The sequence below is a fragment of the Herpailurus yagouaroundi genome, unplaced genomic scaffold, assembly GCF_014898765.1.
Source record: "Herpailurus yagouaroundi ecotype Mexico unplaced genomic scaffold, PumYag 29, whole genome shotgun sequence".
Classification (NCBI taxonomy): Eukaryota; Metazoa; Chordata; class Mammalia; order Carnivora; family Felidae; genus Herpailurus; species Herpailurus yagouaroundi.
In genome coordinates this window covers 61,231,789-61,245,345 of record NW_024412377.1, presented here as the reverse complement: position 1 = coordinate 61,245,345, position 13,557 = coordinate 61,231,789, and the positions used below count along the sequence as shown (strand labels likewise).

The 13,557-nt window shown below is 34.3% G+C and overlaps 1 protein-coding gene across 3 annotated transcripts in view; it reads right to left on the bottom strand.

Annotated features, from left to right (window-relative positions):
* The window catches only part of RANBP17 (RAN binding protein 17), a 327,575-nt gene that overhangs the window by 285,961 nt on the left and 28,057 nt on the right, over positions 1-13,557 (bottom strand). For 2 of the 3 annotated variants that reach the window (XM_040444804.1, XM_040444813.1), the window contains exons 6-12: positions 12,448-12,552; positions 10,618-10,783; positions 7,792-7,865; positions 5,190-5,309; positions 3,145-3,291; positions 2,366-2,538; positions 168-361 (exon numbers count right to left, since the gene is read on the bottom strand). In XM_040444804.1, coding sequence (XP_040300738.1) covers positions 168-361; positions 2,366-2,538; positions 3,145-3,291; positions 5,190-5,309; positions 7,792-7,865; positions 10,618-10,783; positions 12,448-12,552 — 979 coding nt within the window. The remainder of the gene's footprint in view (positions 1-167; positions 362-2,365; positions 2,539-3,144; positions 3,292-5,189; positions 5,310-7,791; positions 7,866-10,617; positions 10,784-12,447; positions 12,553-13,557) is intronic. The other variant, XM_040444823.1, reaches the window with a different exon arrangement.

The following is a 13,557-nucleotide window of genomic DNA, read 5'->3' as shown; positions in this document are numbered from 1 at the left end:
CCAGGCAACCAAAATACCCAGAAGGCTAACAAAATTAATGGCTTATTAGAGGACGAGGAATTGGGGGAAATACATAAAAATAATTTGCAGTAAAAGTATTAAAGTGATTAATGAAGCTACTTAAAATTCAACATAATACCATATATAGTCATACAAAGTTTACTGACCTTCCTGAATTGCCATGTCCACAGTTATCCCAGAAGCTGAATGAAGAAGCTTTTGGTAATTCTGCGCATTTTGGTCAAACAACTGTACAAGAAGAGTGCACGTCTTTTCATATTCACATCTGCTGACAGTGCACAACTGTTCGAGCTGCTGAAACACAGTAGCAGTGTCATCCAGTGGATCATCTAAATTATCTCTGCAAATATATAAGAACAGGTTCACAGCCAACATTAGGATATGATATACATTTTTTAAATGTGATAAGCTTCTATTCACTACAAATAAACTTTATGTTAAACAAAAATTCCATCATGGATAAAGAAAAAGAAGACAAATGGATTGGAAAGAGATAAAATGCCTATGTTCGAAGACGACATGATTGTACACATGAAAAATCCCAAAGAAACCATAAAAAAAGCTACAATTACTTACAGATGAGTTTACCAAGGTCCTAGCATAACAGGGTCAATATACAAAACTCAACCACATTACTAATTACCAGCAATGAACAACTGGAACTTGACATTTAAAAAACTGCATGTTCCAAAGAAATCAGAAAAAAATCTAATTCATTAAACCTAATTAAACATATATAAAATCTGAAGGCTTAATACAACACAACACTAAGCAAAGAAATCACAAAAGAGCTAAATAAATTAAAAGATAAACATGATTATTGACTGAAAGACCTGATACTGCCGAGGTATCAATTCTTCCCCCAGGTTAATCTACAAATTTAAAGCAATCCTAATCAAAATCTCAGCAAGATTTTTTATAGATACAAGATAATCCTAAAGTTTACATGGGAAAGCAAAGGAAGTAAAAAAACCAAAACAACTGAAAAAGGGAAACCAAGGTAAAAGACTCACACTACCTGATTTCAAAGCTTATAGGGCTACTGTATTCAAGACAGGGTATTGGCAGAAGGAAAAATATATAGATTAATGAGAACAGAGTCCAGAAAGCACACGTGTGGTCAATTAATTTTTGAAAACAGTATAAAGGCAATACAATGGAGAAGAGATAGTCTTCTCCACAAATGATGCTGGGATAATTGGTCACCCATAAAAAAAACAAAAAAACAAAAAATAACTTCAAGCTATCTCATATAAAAATTAACTCGAAATGGATCACAGAAGTAAATGTAAATTCTAAAACTATAAAACTTGTAAAAGAAAAAATAAAAGATGAATTGAACTTCACTTAACTCTCAAACTTCTTTGAAAGACTGTGAAGGAAATGAAAAGGCAAGCTATGGATTAAAAGATAATATTTACAAAACATATACAATAAAAAGATTTGTGATCTCATATATAGACCTCTTAAATCTCAATATAATAAACAACCCAATTTTAAAAAAGGGCAACAAATTTAACAGGTGCTTTACCAAATAATATATACAAATGGTAAATAATATTGGTCATTAAGAGAATGCAAATTAAACCCCAAATGAGGTACCACTACACACCTATTAGAATGACTAAAATTTAAAAAAAAAATTGACAATATCAAGTGCCGATGAGAATAAAGGGCAATTAGGTCTCTCATACATTGCTGGTGGGAATGCCACTTTGCAAAACAGTTTGGCAGTTTCTTATAAAGTAAAACACACACTCACCATGCAACCCAGAAATCTGCCACCTACACATTTACCGAAGAGAAATAAAAACTTATGTTCACACAAAAACCTGCACAGCAATGTTTACAGCTGTTTTATTCATAATTGACAAAAATGGAAACAACCCAAATGTCCATCAACGAGTGAATGGATAAACAAACTGACATATCCAGGAAATGAAATACCATTCAGCAATAAATTTTAAGAACTCCTGATGCAACATGGAGGAATCTCAAATACATTATGTCAAGTGCAAGAAGCTGAACTAAAAGGCTATATATTATATCTATACAACATTCTAAAAAGGCAAAAACTATAGGAAAACAGAACAAATAAGTAAGTGCCAGAGTCTGAGGGTGGAGAAAGGACTGACTATAAGGGACACAGAAGAACTTTCTGGTGTGATGAAACTAGTCTCTATCTTGACTGTAATGGTAGTTATACAACTATATGCACGTGTCAGAACTCATAGACCTATTCACTAAAAAGGGTGATTTTACACTAGGTAAATTATACCTCAAATTTTTTAAATTCTAAGATGCAAAAGATAAAAATACAACAGAAACATTTAGTTTTCAATACCTCACAACTATGGCAACAGATTCCAAGCGAGAAGTGATAAAGGCCTTCGTGATTTCTGGTGCATAAGTGTCTAATAAGTGGGGCTCAGTTGATTTCACAAAAGGAACTGATGCTACCATCCTTTGCCACAGAGTTAATAAATAATGAACACTGTTGGGAGCAAATTCCCAATGCTACAAAGAAATAAAGCAAACGTTATTTAAAATGACATATCTTCTTAGAATTAAGAATTAATAAGACAGAATTACTAAACACAGATTTTCTAAACAAAATTACTAAACACAGACTTTAAAATTAACTTCTATTCTGATCATATAACCAATCATCATTAACATAGCAAATTTTGTAAATAAATGCAAAAAAGCATAAAGAAGAAACCAATAATCTCTCATTCTACCACCCAAGGGTGATCGCTATTAAAAGTTGGTGTGCTTCCGTCTAATCTTTCCATGAATATTTTTGAGTTCATATCATGTGGAAAATGTGGTTTTAAAGCTTCCCCCCAACTTATAAAAAGAATTTTCTAAAAAAAAATCTTTAAAAAACGGCTTTTATTTCTTCACATAAATTTTACTATAGCTTCTCAACTCATTCTTTAGTAGATACTCAGCCTCTAAATGTTTATTATAAAATGTTACAATGAACTTTCACCTAAAACCCTGGAATAAGTATTTTTAGCAAAGCACTCTAACAAATGTTGAAAGTCCCCACCAAATCTTACCAAGAAATTGTCCTAAAAAGTATCTACTGTTTAACATCAATTATATGTTTTTATTTACCTGCAGGCTAGTAATGGTAAAGTTAGCAATCAATCTGATAACTTCAGGATATTCCTTCACCATAACTAATTCTCCCAGCTGATAATTTGTCTTTAAACGAGCCAAAAATCGGCAAAATTCATGATAATTACCTGGATCAGACAAACCCTAAATTATGAGACAAAAAGAAAGGCTTTTTAAAATACTTAAAAACAAACCAAGCTAATGACTTATCACTAAAATTCCAAGAGTATTTTATTAAGTTTTCCGGTTTTCATGGGTACATATGGTACTTTGTGTCACCTGAGTACATCATTAATGAAAGAAAACAAATGATTCCTGTTGGATTTAATGTTGGCATCAATGACTAAAATAAGGAATCCAAAGTAGAGGATCTGGAAAAAGCTTTCCTCTGTGATGACTAAATCATGTTTAGGAACCCAGTGTATTACAGAAAAAATGTGCATGTGTGCGTACATGTCTGTGTGTGTGCACGTGTATGTGTACTGTGGCTTAAACACAAGTCAGTAGAAGACTTGAAAAATATTTAAGATGAAAATTAAGAATGGGTTCTTGAAACCCTGGAAAAGAGCAATACCAACTGATGAACTTAAATGGTATTTGTGCACACACAACAGAAATTTCTTTTAATTCAATAAATATTTATTGAGTACCTATAGGCATTGAGCCCTCAAGCAACTCCTTGTCCCTAAGTAAAGTCATTCAAAACAATTATTACAACGTAGGGCAGAAAGTCTAGCAGAAATACTATAAGACACAGAGGTAACCTCAGAGAAGGAAAGGTTAAAAAGGAAGACCAAGAAAGAGGCCCCCCAGTTGTCTGTGAGAGCTCCTTGAAGATAGGACACCAGTGTTATCTTTATAAAAGTTTGAACATTTTGTTTGCATTGTAGCTGGCATGACAGAGACTTCAAAGAGTATATGTTTAAAACTCAAAGAGTTTCTAAGAAATTTCATTCATATGAGCTCCAAGAAAATATAAAATAGTATCTAATTATTAAGGACAAATTACAAAAAGATACTTCATACTAATAGATCTTTTACTACATGATTGTAATTCTAAAATAATATAATACTCAAGCCAACTTTTACAGACATGAAACATGAACATGAGGAGGCTGGAAAACCAATTAAAACAATTATCTGATATTACCATATTATCTTTCACATACTAATTGATGACAGTGAGTTAAACAACTAAAAATTTTGACATACATTAGTAAAATCCCATTTATCAACAAAACATGTAAATTTCTTAATTCCGCTATCATTGAAAAAATAAAATAATAGCATAACACCTAAAATACTAAAATACTCCTGAGAATGACATACAAAATCAATTGCTCCTTAGCTAGCAAGCAAATTTTCTTTATGTACAGATACTATATGTCCTCTCAAAAGTTATTAGTAACTAAGAGACAGATAAATCTCCTTAAATCATTTAACATTTTAAAATCCATATGTTAAACCAAAGACAAAATAAAAAGCAAAACAAAACATGTTATCGAGGCAGTCAAAATCACTAATTAATAATGGCTTTGCAATTCTCTGAAATGAACATTGCAGTTAATGTATAGGAAAGGTTTTTAAATCTACAAACTCTTATTTGTCCACAAGAGGGCAAAAAGACATAATTTCAAAATTTAAAGCCACTTACTCCAATATTAACATTCAGATTTATATTAAGTCTTCAGAAGGTAGATATAACTCCAAATTAATTACTTTAGTAATTTAAGAAGTACAAGCAAGCAAAGAAATGCAGTACAATGGTGTAAAGCAGAAGCATAATAAGATATATACCTTCTATTCTTATTCACCTAAAAAAAATGGAAAAAAATAAAAAAGGAAAAACACAGAAGTGTATCAGGAAAGCATCCATTTTTAAAAACTGTCCATTTCTACTATAAATGAGATCAAGGGAAGATGGATATGACAGTTCATGTTTCTTCCAGAATCATAATCAAATCATGAGTTTATTACACACCTTTCAGCAGAAAAACTGTATTTCTATATACTAAGTATTAATTAAATTACTTCATAAATACCTGAGGGTTTTCAAGTATCCTTTTTACTCCCTTAATTAAATTACCAAGGTACTTGGCACGTTCAGGACTGCTAAATAAGGACCTTCTTGTAGAAGCAAACTGAACTAAACATGAAAGTGCCTAAAAATAGGAACAACAAAATTCATTTCAATTTTAAAAGTAACTATGGCCACATGTAAGGAGCACGAGTCTTTACATAAAAAATATTTTTTAATTTTTGTGATACAAAAGCATTATAGAATCTAGGAACCCTGAAAGCTACACATCATCAATCACCATCACTACCCATAACCCTTTAACTCCACCACTAAAATTTCTATTTGTGTGTGTTCTCTTTTAATATATTGTCATATATGTATGCCAGAGCAACTTGGACATACTCAAAAGGCTCCCAGTTGCTTCTTATGCCCACCTCTGTTCATGAACCAATAAAACAGGTGTTCTACCAAAATGAAAATATGGTTTTCTGGTAGAGTATGTTTAAGAAATACTGTACATTCTGTACTGTGGTATCCTGTAAGTGGGGGAACTTTACTTCAGTGTAACTTGGTGTAACTTTACTTAATCCAGCATATCCCAAATTTATTTGGTGATGGTACATCTTACCCATACCATCCATTAATATCTTGAGACACAATTTGGAGAATACTGCTGGAAATATCAGATATTCTACAAAAATTCCAAAAAAATATCAATGGTCTAGTTATCTTCCAAAAGTTAATACTTTACCAGAGGACTTTACTACTTGGGTTCTTAATTCTACTACTGAAGACCATTTTAAGCCTGTTTGATCATTAAGTGAATGGCCCAAAACTGGCAACTTTTCAGGCCAAACGGCCCTCATAAGTTTTGTTTTGGTCCACATATGTCTGTTTGTCCACTTTATAAAACAAACAAACAAAAAAAAAAATAGAATTAGTGGCTAAATATTTAAATATTTCAATTAAGAGACTTTACATAATGTCTGGCTCTCCTAACAAAGGTGAGAACATGGACAAGAATCAGAGGACAGCCTTTTTAGATGTTCTCTAGTTGGCCACAGTCCTTACTGTTTTAAACAAATGAAAAACCAAAAACTCCTCAGGCAATTTTGATGTGTAGAAGGTTTGGGAACCACTAGTGTATCAAAAATATCCAGGGTGGGGCTCCTGGGTTGTTCAGTCAGTTGAGCGTCCTACTCTTGTTTTCAGCTTAGGTCACGATCTCATAGTCGTGGGATCAGGCCCTGCGTTGGGCTCCATGTTGGGCATGGAGCCTACTTAAGATTCTCTCCCTTCCTCTCTCTCTCTGCCTCTCTCTCTCTCTCTCTCTCTCTCTCTCTCTCTCAAAACAAAACAAAAAACAAAACAATACTCAGGGTCTGGGGGCCAAAAACACCTGGGTTTGAATCTCAGCTTCATTATTTAGTTTGCTGCCCTAAAGAAATTCCTTTAAGCCAGTATGGGTCTATTTCCTTGTCAACATTGTGAGGATAATAACACTTACCCTGCAGGGTCCCTCTGAGGATGAGGTGAGATAAGCACCTTATAGTAGGTCATGCCCAATAAATGCTAGTTACTTTCTCTTAAAGCAGTTGTTCCCCACTTAATTTTTTAAGCACCAGTAGCTTGTTTGTTTTATTCCAAAACATAATTATACATGAAACCATGGTTTTTAAACAACTAAAAACAAAACTATTCTGGTTAAAAGACAGAAGCCTGAAACTCTGTGGCACCATCTGGAAACATGAGTGTCCTGTGGAACCCAGTTTAAAAACCACAATCTTTAAACTCTAGATGGGAGAGCAGACATGTTTAAAAAAAAAAAAAAAAAAAGAGGCAGAGTATTTTTGTAAGTCTATTCCTCCCTTCTAGGCAATAACAGATTTAAACAAATACACCACTGATTTGTACTTTAAGTCTGTAGTATCTTTATTCATGAAATGGCAATTTCAGAATCCCCCAACTTTACATCTATAAGCTTAGATATTAAACTGACAACTTTTTCCTTTTATTTTTTTTTTTTTCAGTCTTGCCTGGTCTCTGTTGTAGATTCCACAAAGACAGGTTCACAGTCTCAAAGTTACTCTATAACCAAAGAGTTTTAAGATTTTTAAAGTACATGATAGAATTTAATTCAAAAAATAAATGAACTGGAATGATGGACACAAAATCACATGAGCAGATCCCCTTTGTTTCTCACTCAGAGATAACTGATGGGGGCTGCCTGGCAAGCCTAGGGCATGGACGGTTGAAGAAGAGTTAGAGAGAGGGGAGGAATAGGGAAGGTAACAGATGGTATGGCCAACTACTGGACTGAGGCCCAGAAGAAGGGACGGGGACTGGGTAGAAAGTAAGGTACACTTAGAGGCTGACAGGTTTTCTTGGCTCTGGGCAGGAGCTAAATCAAGAGTCAGAGGTTCTGGGTTCACCCATCAAATGGAATGCACTGGTGACTACACAGAATTGGACAAACAGCTTAAGTAATATAAATCCCAGGAGACATAAGAATTTCTTGAGAGGTAAACCCAATCAAGAATGTAAATTTTTACAACAAATATATACTACCATTCGATAAAGATCATAGATACTTTTTAATGAAATAATGAGTGAGTTTTACTTACTAATTGAGATAGTAGTGGTGGAAGTGAATGATACAAATTGAAGAAAAGATCCAATGTTTCTGGTTCCAGGAAAACTGAAAAAAAAATTATTTTCTTAAAGCATTACTTCAATTCTTAACGTAATCAGTAAGACTTTATCACACAAATGAGAACTCCAAGACCTCTGCATGTGGCCACTCTTTCCAGTTAGGCTTAATACCTTTTTAATTCCTTTTAATTCCTAGCTATTTTCCTTTGAAAGATGAAATAATACAGAGATAGAAACCAATTAGCTAAAATGCTGCTTATTTTTATGAAGCATCTACAGTTCTTACTGGGAGAATCTTCTCACTATTTTCATTTGTATTAAAGTAATATAAATGTTTAAAAATGCAAACAGTATCAAAAAGAATATTAAAAAGTGTATAATAAAAAACAGCTATACCTTACCCCATTCCAAGTACCTTTCAACTCTTATCTACACTTACATACATATTTCCAAATAACATGCTATATGAATATTTATTTGTTTTACTTAAACTATCAAATAAATTCCTGTTACAACTGATGAGGCTTTAGCCCATACCACAATCTGTCCTCTCTCAACAACCATCCAGTATTATTAACTATTTGAGATTAAATCAATTCTAAGTGTTTACATTTATTATGGCTATATAATGTTAGCAACTGAGCCAAGGAGTACCCTATAATTATATTTCTAACACTCTCTGGATTTAATCATAGCATCTTTTCTGCGATTAGTTGTAGATCTGTCACTAATTCCTTCCAAATGCTCAACCGATTTGTAAAATGTTCTTTATGCTATTTTCCACATGATCAATAGCATCAAATAACCTGTAATTTCCATTCCCACCCCTACCCTACCTCCTAAAGCCTTCAACTTGGGACTGGTTGTTTCTAAATTTGTTAAACAATTATCTTCTTTTTATGTCTGTTCATTGTCATCTTGTGTTAAAGCTCCTTTTTCACAAACCCCTTACCTTCCACATTCTTGGTTTGTATATCAAGTAACTTTCAGAGAGCATATACATAAGGGATAAATTCCAGGAGGATGTGCATGTCTCAAAATGTCTTAGTTCTACATTTCAGTCTAGTTTGAAAATTATTTCCCTTCAGAAGTCTGGGGAGATTACTCCATTGTCTTATAGCTTCCAGTGCTAATAGTGAGGAGTCTATTATCATTCTTAACCCCAATCCTTTGTAAGTAACTTATTTTTCATCTGTTAGATTTTAGGATCTTTTTATCATCATTATTCCCATATGATTATAATTGTGAAGTTTAGCATTTATTTTTTTCATTCATGATGATAGGTACTTGATGGGACCTGTCAATCTGAAAATTTATGTCTCAGTGCTGAGAACTTTTTTTGATATTATCTGTTTGCAAATTTTCTTCTGGGTTTTTTCCCCCCTATCCTCTTTCTTAAACTCCTAACAGATGCCAGATCTCCTAGTTTCATGCTCTAATATTCTTGTATTTTTCTTTTCTCGTATCAAATCTCTGTCTTCTTTTTTGCTCTACTTTCTGCGATATTTCCTTAACTTTACCTTCCAACTCTTTTACTAAATGTTTTATTTTGGCAGCTGTCTTTTATACTTGGGACATTTTCTGAACTTGCCTTTTTAAAACAATATCCTATTTTTGTTTCAGGGATGTGTTCCCTTTTCTTATCTCCCTGGGGATATTAACTATACTTTTCTGAAGTTCACTCTTACTCTTTACTTTGTTTCTACTAAACTCTCCTTTTGAAAAAAATAACAAAAACTTTTTGGGGTAATTATAGATGCATCTGCATTTGCAAGAAACAATACAGAGAGACTCCATGAGCACTTTATTCAGCTTCCTCCAAAGGCAAGTTCTTGCAAAACTACAGTACAGTATTACAACCAGGAAATCACATTGATACAATTCATCAATCTTATTCATATTTCCCATTTTTACATGTACTCATATATGTACATATGGGTGTGTGTGTGTGTGTGTGTGTGTGTGTGTAGTCTGTGCAATTTTATTACATTTGTTAGTTCATGTATTCACCATGATACCAAGGATACCAGGTCTCTTTTAAGTGTTTGTTTTGATTAAAACAGTTCAAAACAGAACTTCCATATTAGAAGTTTTCACAAAATCTGTAGTGTTTCTCTACTGTATCTAAATCCCTGAATATCCAGTTTAATTTCTCAAGGAAAAAAGGTCTGCTCTTGGGAGATAAGAGGGAAGTGCACACGGGAAGAAAAAGGAAAAGGTGGTCACCTCATTGCACAGGTGGTAGAGGAGATCCTGGGGACTTTGTGCAGAATACAGACTTTTTACCAAGCCCTTTCAGCCCTGTTCTTCACTTCTGACTTCAGGAATACCCTAGTGCAATCATCTTTCTACAATGTGTGAGGGCAGATCACCTTGCTTTTTCTTGGTATCCTTCTCTGTGAGAGGAAGTTGCAATTCTGCTCTGCTAAGTCAGTTACTCTAATTTCATTCTCTTCCTAACACTGAAAACTATGTTTTCTCTTGCCGAGTGTTATAGCCTTTCCCACTTTATCTGAACATTTCAAAACAGAACTCTTCATTTTCCTTCCCAAACCTGTTTCCCCCTAACTCTAGAACTATCTTTCCTATTTTCCAATATCAAAATATGGAAATTCCTTTAATATGAATTAGGGAAAACAGATTTCACTGCTGGGTATCAGCAGATATCTTGTGTTACAAATCTTTCTGAATTTTTTGATTGTCTAACAAAAACTAGAGATAACTGCACATGTGGCAACTCTACTTCTTAATTCTGTGCCTTTTACTCTGCCATGCCTCACACTAAACTTTCTTCTTACTTGTTCTCCAGGTTGTTGGAATCTGCACTGTGCAAAGATCATCGGCAGATTCGTCTGCTGAACTGCCAATGAAGTCAAAGTTAAGGCAGTTGAGGACCAGTTTCAAGACCTGCATTACTAGATTTTGTTGACCTTGATCCTGAAGATTTAAAGGTTTGGCCAACACCTGAAAAAAGTTGAAAGTCAAGTAAAACATTAGGAAACATGTCAATAAACAAATTCTCAGTTCACTAATGTAAGTAACTCTTCAATGCCAAATTAGAATTAGGAAAAAAAGTTTGCAAAGTTATGTTGTTGTATATAGTAGAAAAAGTTGTAAAATCACTATCAACAAAAATCTACAATAGACTATTTTCAGGTTTTATTTTCTCAAATGAGAATAAGACTTTTTACACTTAACTGCAAACTGTAGGTCATCTTCTAAAGTTATAAAAAGTAACTCGAGGACAAATACTTTACACAGCACAAATGTATAAATCTATGGGATTTATTAGCTCAAAGGTTGCTTAGAACAGCTGAAAATATACTATTCTTCAAGTGGGGGAACTTCACATATAAATGATCCACATTCAGCTAACAAAGGTTGTCAAGCTGTCTGAATGAAAGACACTCAACAAACTTCTGGAGAATAATCCTGACCATACCCCACTTCCTGAACCCCCAACCCCAAATATCCATTCTGACACAACCAAATAGATATATCTACTAAAGACACACTGTGAAATATTTGTGGAGGAAATGATATGAAGGTTAGGATTCTGCTTAAAGAATAACACACAAAAAAAGGAAAGTTGTTAGAAAAGTACAGAGATGAAACAAGACTAGTCATGAGTTGTTACTGCTTAATTTGCTGATTGGTCCAAGGGAGTTCATAATACTCTTCCACTTTCTTTTGTATATGTTAAAATTTTCCATACAAAAAGAAAAATTTTGAAATAATAGAAGGTCGGGGAGCCTGGATGGCTCAGTGGGTTGAGACTTCAGCTCAGGTCATGATCTCATGGTTTGTGAGTTCGAGCCCCACATTAGCTTGAGCTGTCAGTACACAGTCCCTTCAGCTCCTCTGTCCCCCTTGTTCTCTGCCCCTCCCCCACTCATGCTTTCTCTCTCAAAAATAAATAAACATTTTTAAAAATTTAATTGAAAAAATAATAAAGGGTCTTTCCGTCCGGCTAACTCCAGAAGTTATCATGTTACTATACCACAGAACTGAAATAATTAGCAACTGCTGCTAACTGGAACATACTTTGGGAAATGCTATACAACACCAATTAAAAAGCTTGAATAGCATGGTGGAATCCCTATATTATAAGCAAACACAATGTAATTATGAATTGTACTATCCCTAATGCTCGAACAGGGCACCAAGTAGCAAATGGAAAAAATATTATTTCCCAAAGAAATCATTAAAGTTAACTGTCTTGGCTCACCTATGAATAAATATCAATAGTTGATGAATTAGGAAAACTTACTCTCATTTCATTGTTCATCTGCATCCCATTAAAATACAAGCAACTAAAATAAACTAAGTCTCAATCAGCTTCTGCAATAAATACTCTATTAGCAGGAAGGCAATGAAACTACTACCTAAAGATGGGTTACTAAATTCCCTTTGGATTTTGTTTTATTATATCCCTATTAAATAAAAGTGAATTTTTTGGAAACCTCTTACAGATCTGTAGAAATCTACTATACTGAAATTAAGATTGTTCACAGCAACTCTTCCAAAGACAGAATGGGGGTTGGGGAAGGGGGATTCATTTGAAATTCTTTTGGAACTTAAATCTCCTAAATACCCTAAGTAGGATATTGAATTATTGAATAACTTACCTCTTTTAAAAGAGAGCATGCTAGCACTAAAATGTCTTTGAGAGAAGTGTCACGAAATGAGGTAGCTATTTTTCTGTGTTTTGCTGAAGGTCTAGAATAATCAACCTAAAAAGATCAAGATGATTTAATCAGACTTACCAAACAGCAAAGCAAAACTTTACAAGAAAAGGAATGGAAATAATGATTAAAGAAGCATACAGAGTTAAAAGAGCTTTTAAGAACCTACTGAGATAAGTGCCTTGCCTAACCTTACTCAAAAAGTTCATGGCAGACTCACAGTTAGAACCTAAGTTTCTGGACTGTTTCAATTCCGTGCTCTTTCTACAAACCCTACCAATCCCCAAATTAAAAACCAGAACTGACCATACTTTCAGAGGCAATATGAACACAGATTATTAAAAAATAGGTAGTGGGGCATCTGGGTGGCTCAGTCAGTTGAATGTCCAACTTCAGCTCAGGTCATGATCTCGTAGTTCATGGGTTCGAGCCCCTTGTCTGGGTCTGTGCTGACAGCTCAGAGTTTGGAGTCTGCTTCGGATTCTGTGTCTCCCTCTCTCTCTGCCCCTTCCCCACTCACGCTCGGTCTTGTCTCTCTCTCAAAAATAAAACATAAAAATTTTTTTAAATAACAGATACTATGACTATCAACTCCTGAACCATGTACCATTTCACAAGAGGCGAGTAACAACTTCCCTATTCCTCAGATTCCATATGTAAAATGACAAATCTCTAAAATAATCTTCAAATTCTAACTTTCTGTGATTCAGTTAACAATCATAGAAAAATTCTTCATACAAAAATAGTATTCCTCTTATACACTAGAAATGTCATTGGTTCATATATCCTTGGTGTTTTATAAAGAAACCAAGGCAGGGGTGCCTGGGTGGCTCAGTTAAGCATCTGACTTCCACTCTGGTCATGATCTCATGGTTTGTGAGTTAGACCCCACATTGGGCTCTGTGCTGACAACTCAGAGCCTGGAGCCTGCTTCCGATTCTGTATCTCCCTCTCTCTCTGCCCCTGCCCCACTCATACTCTGTCTCTCCTTAAAAAATAAATAAACATTGGGGCGCCTGGGTGGCGCAGTCGGTTAAGCGTCCGACTTCAGCC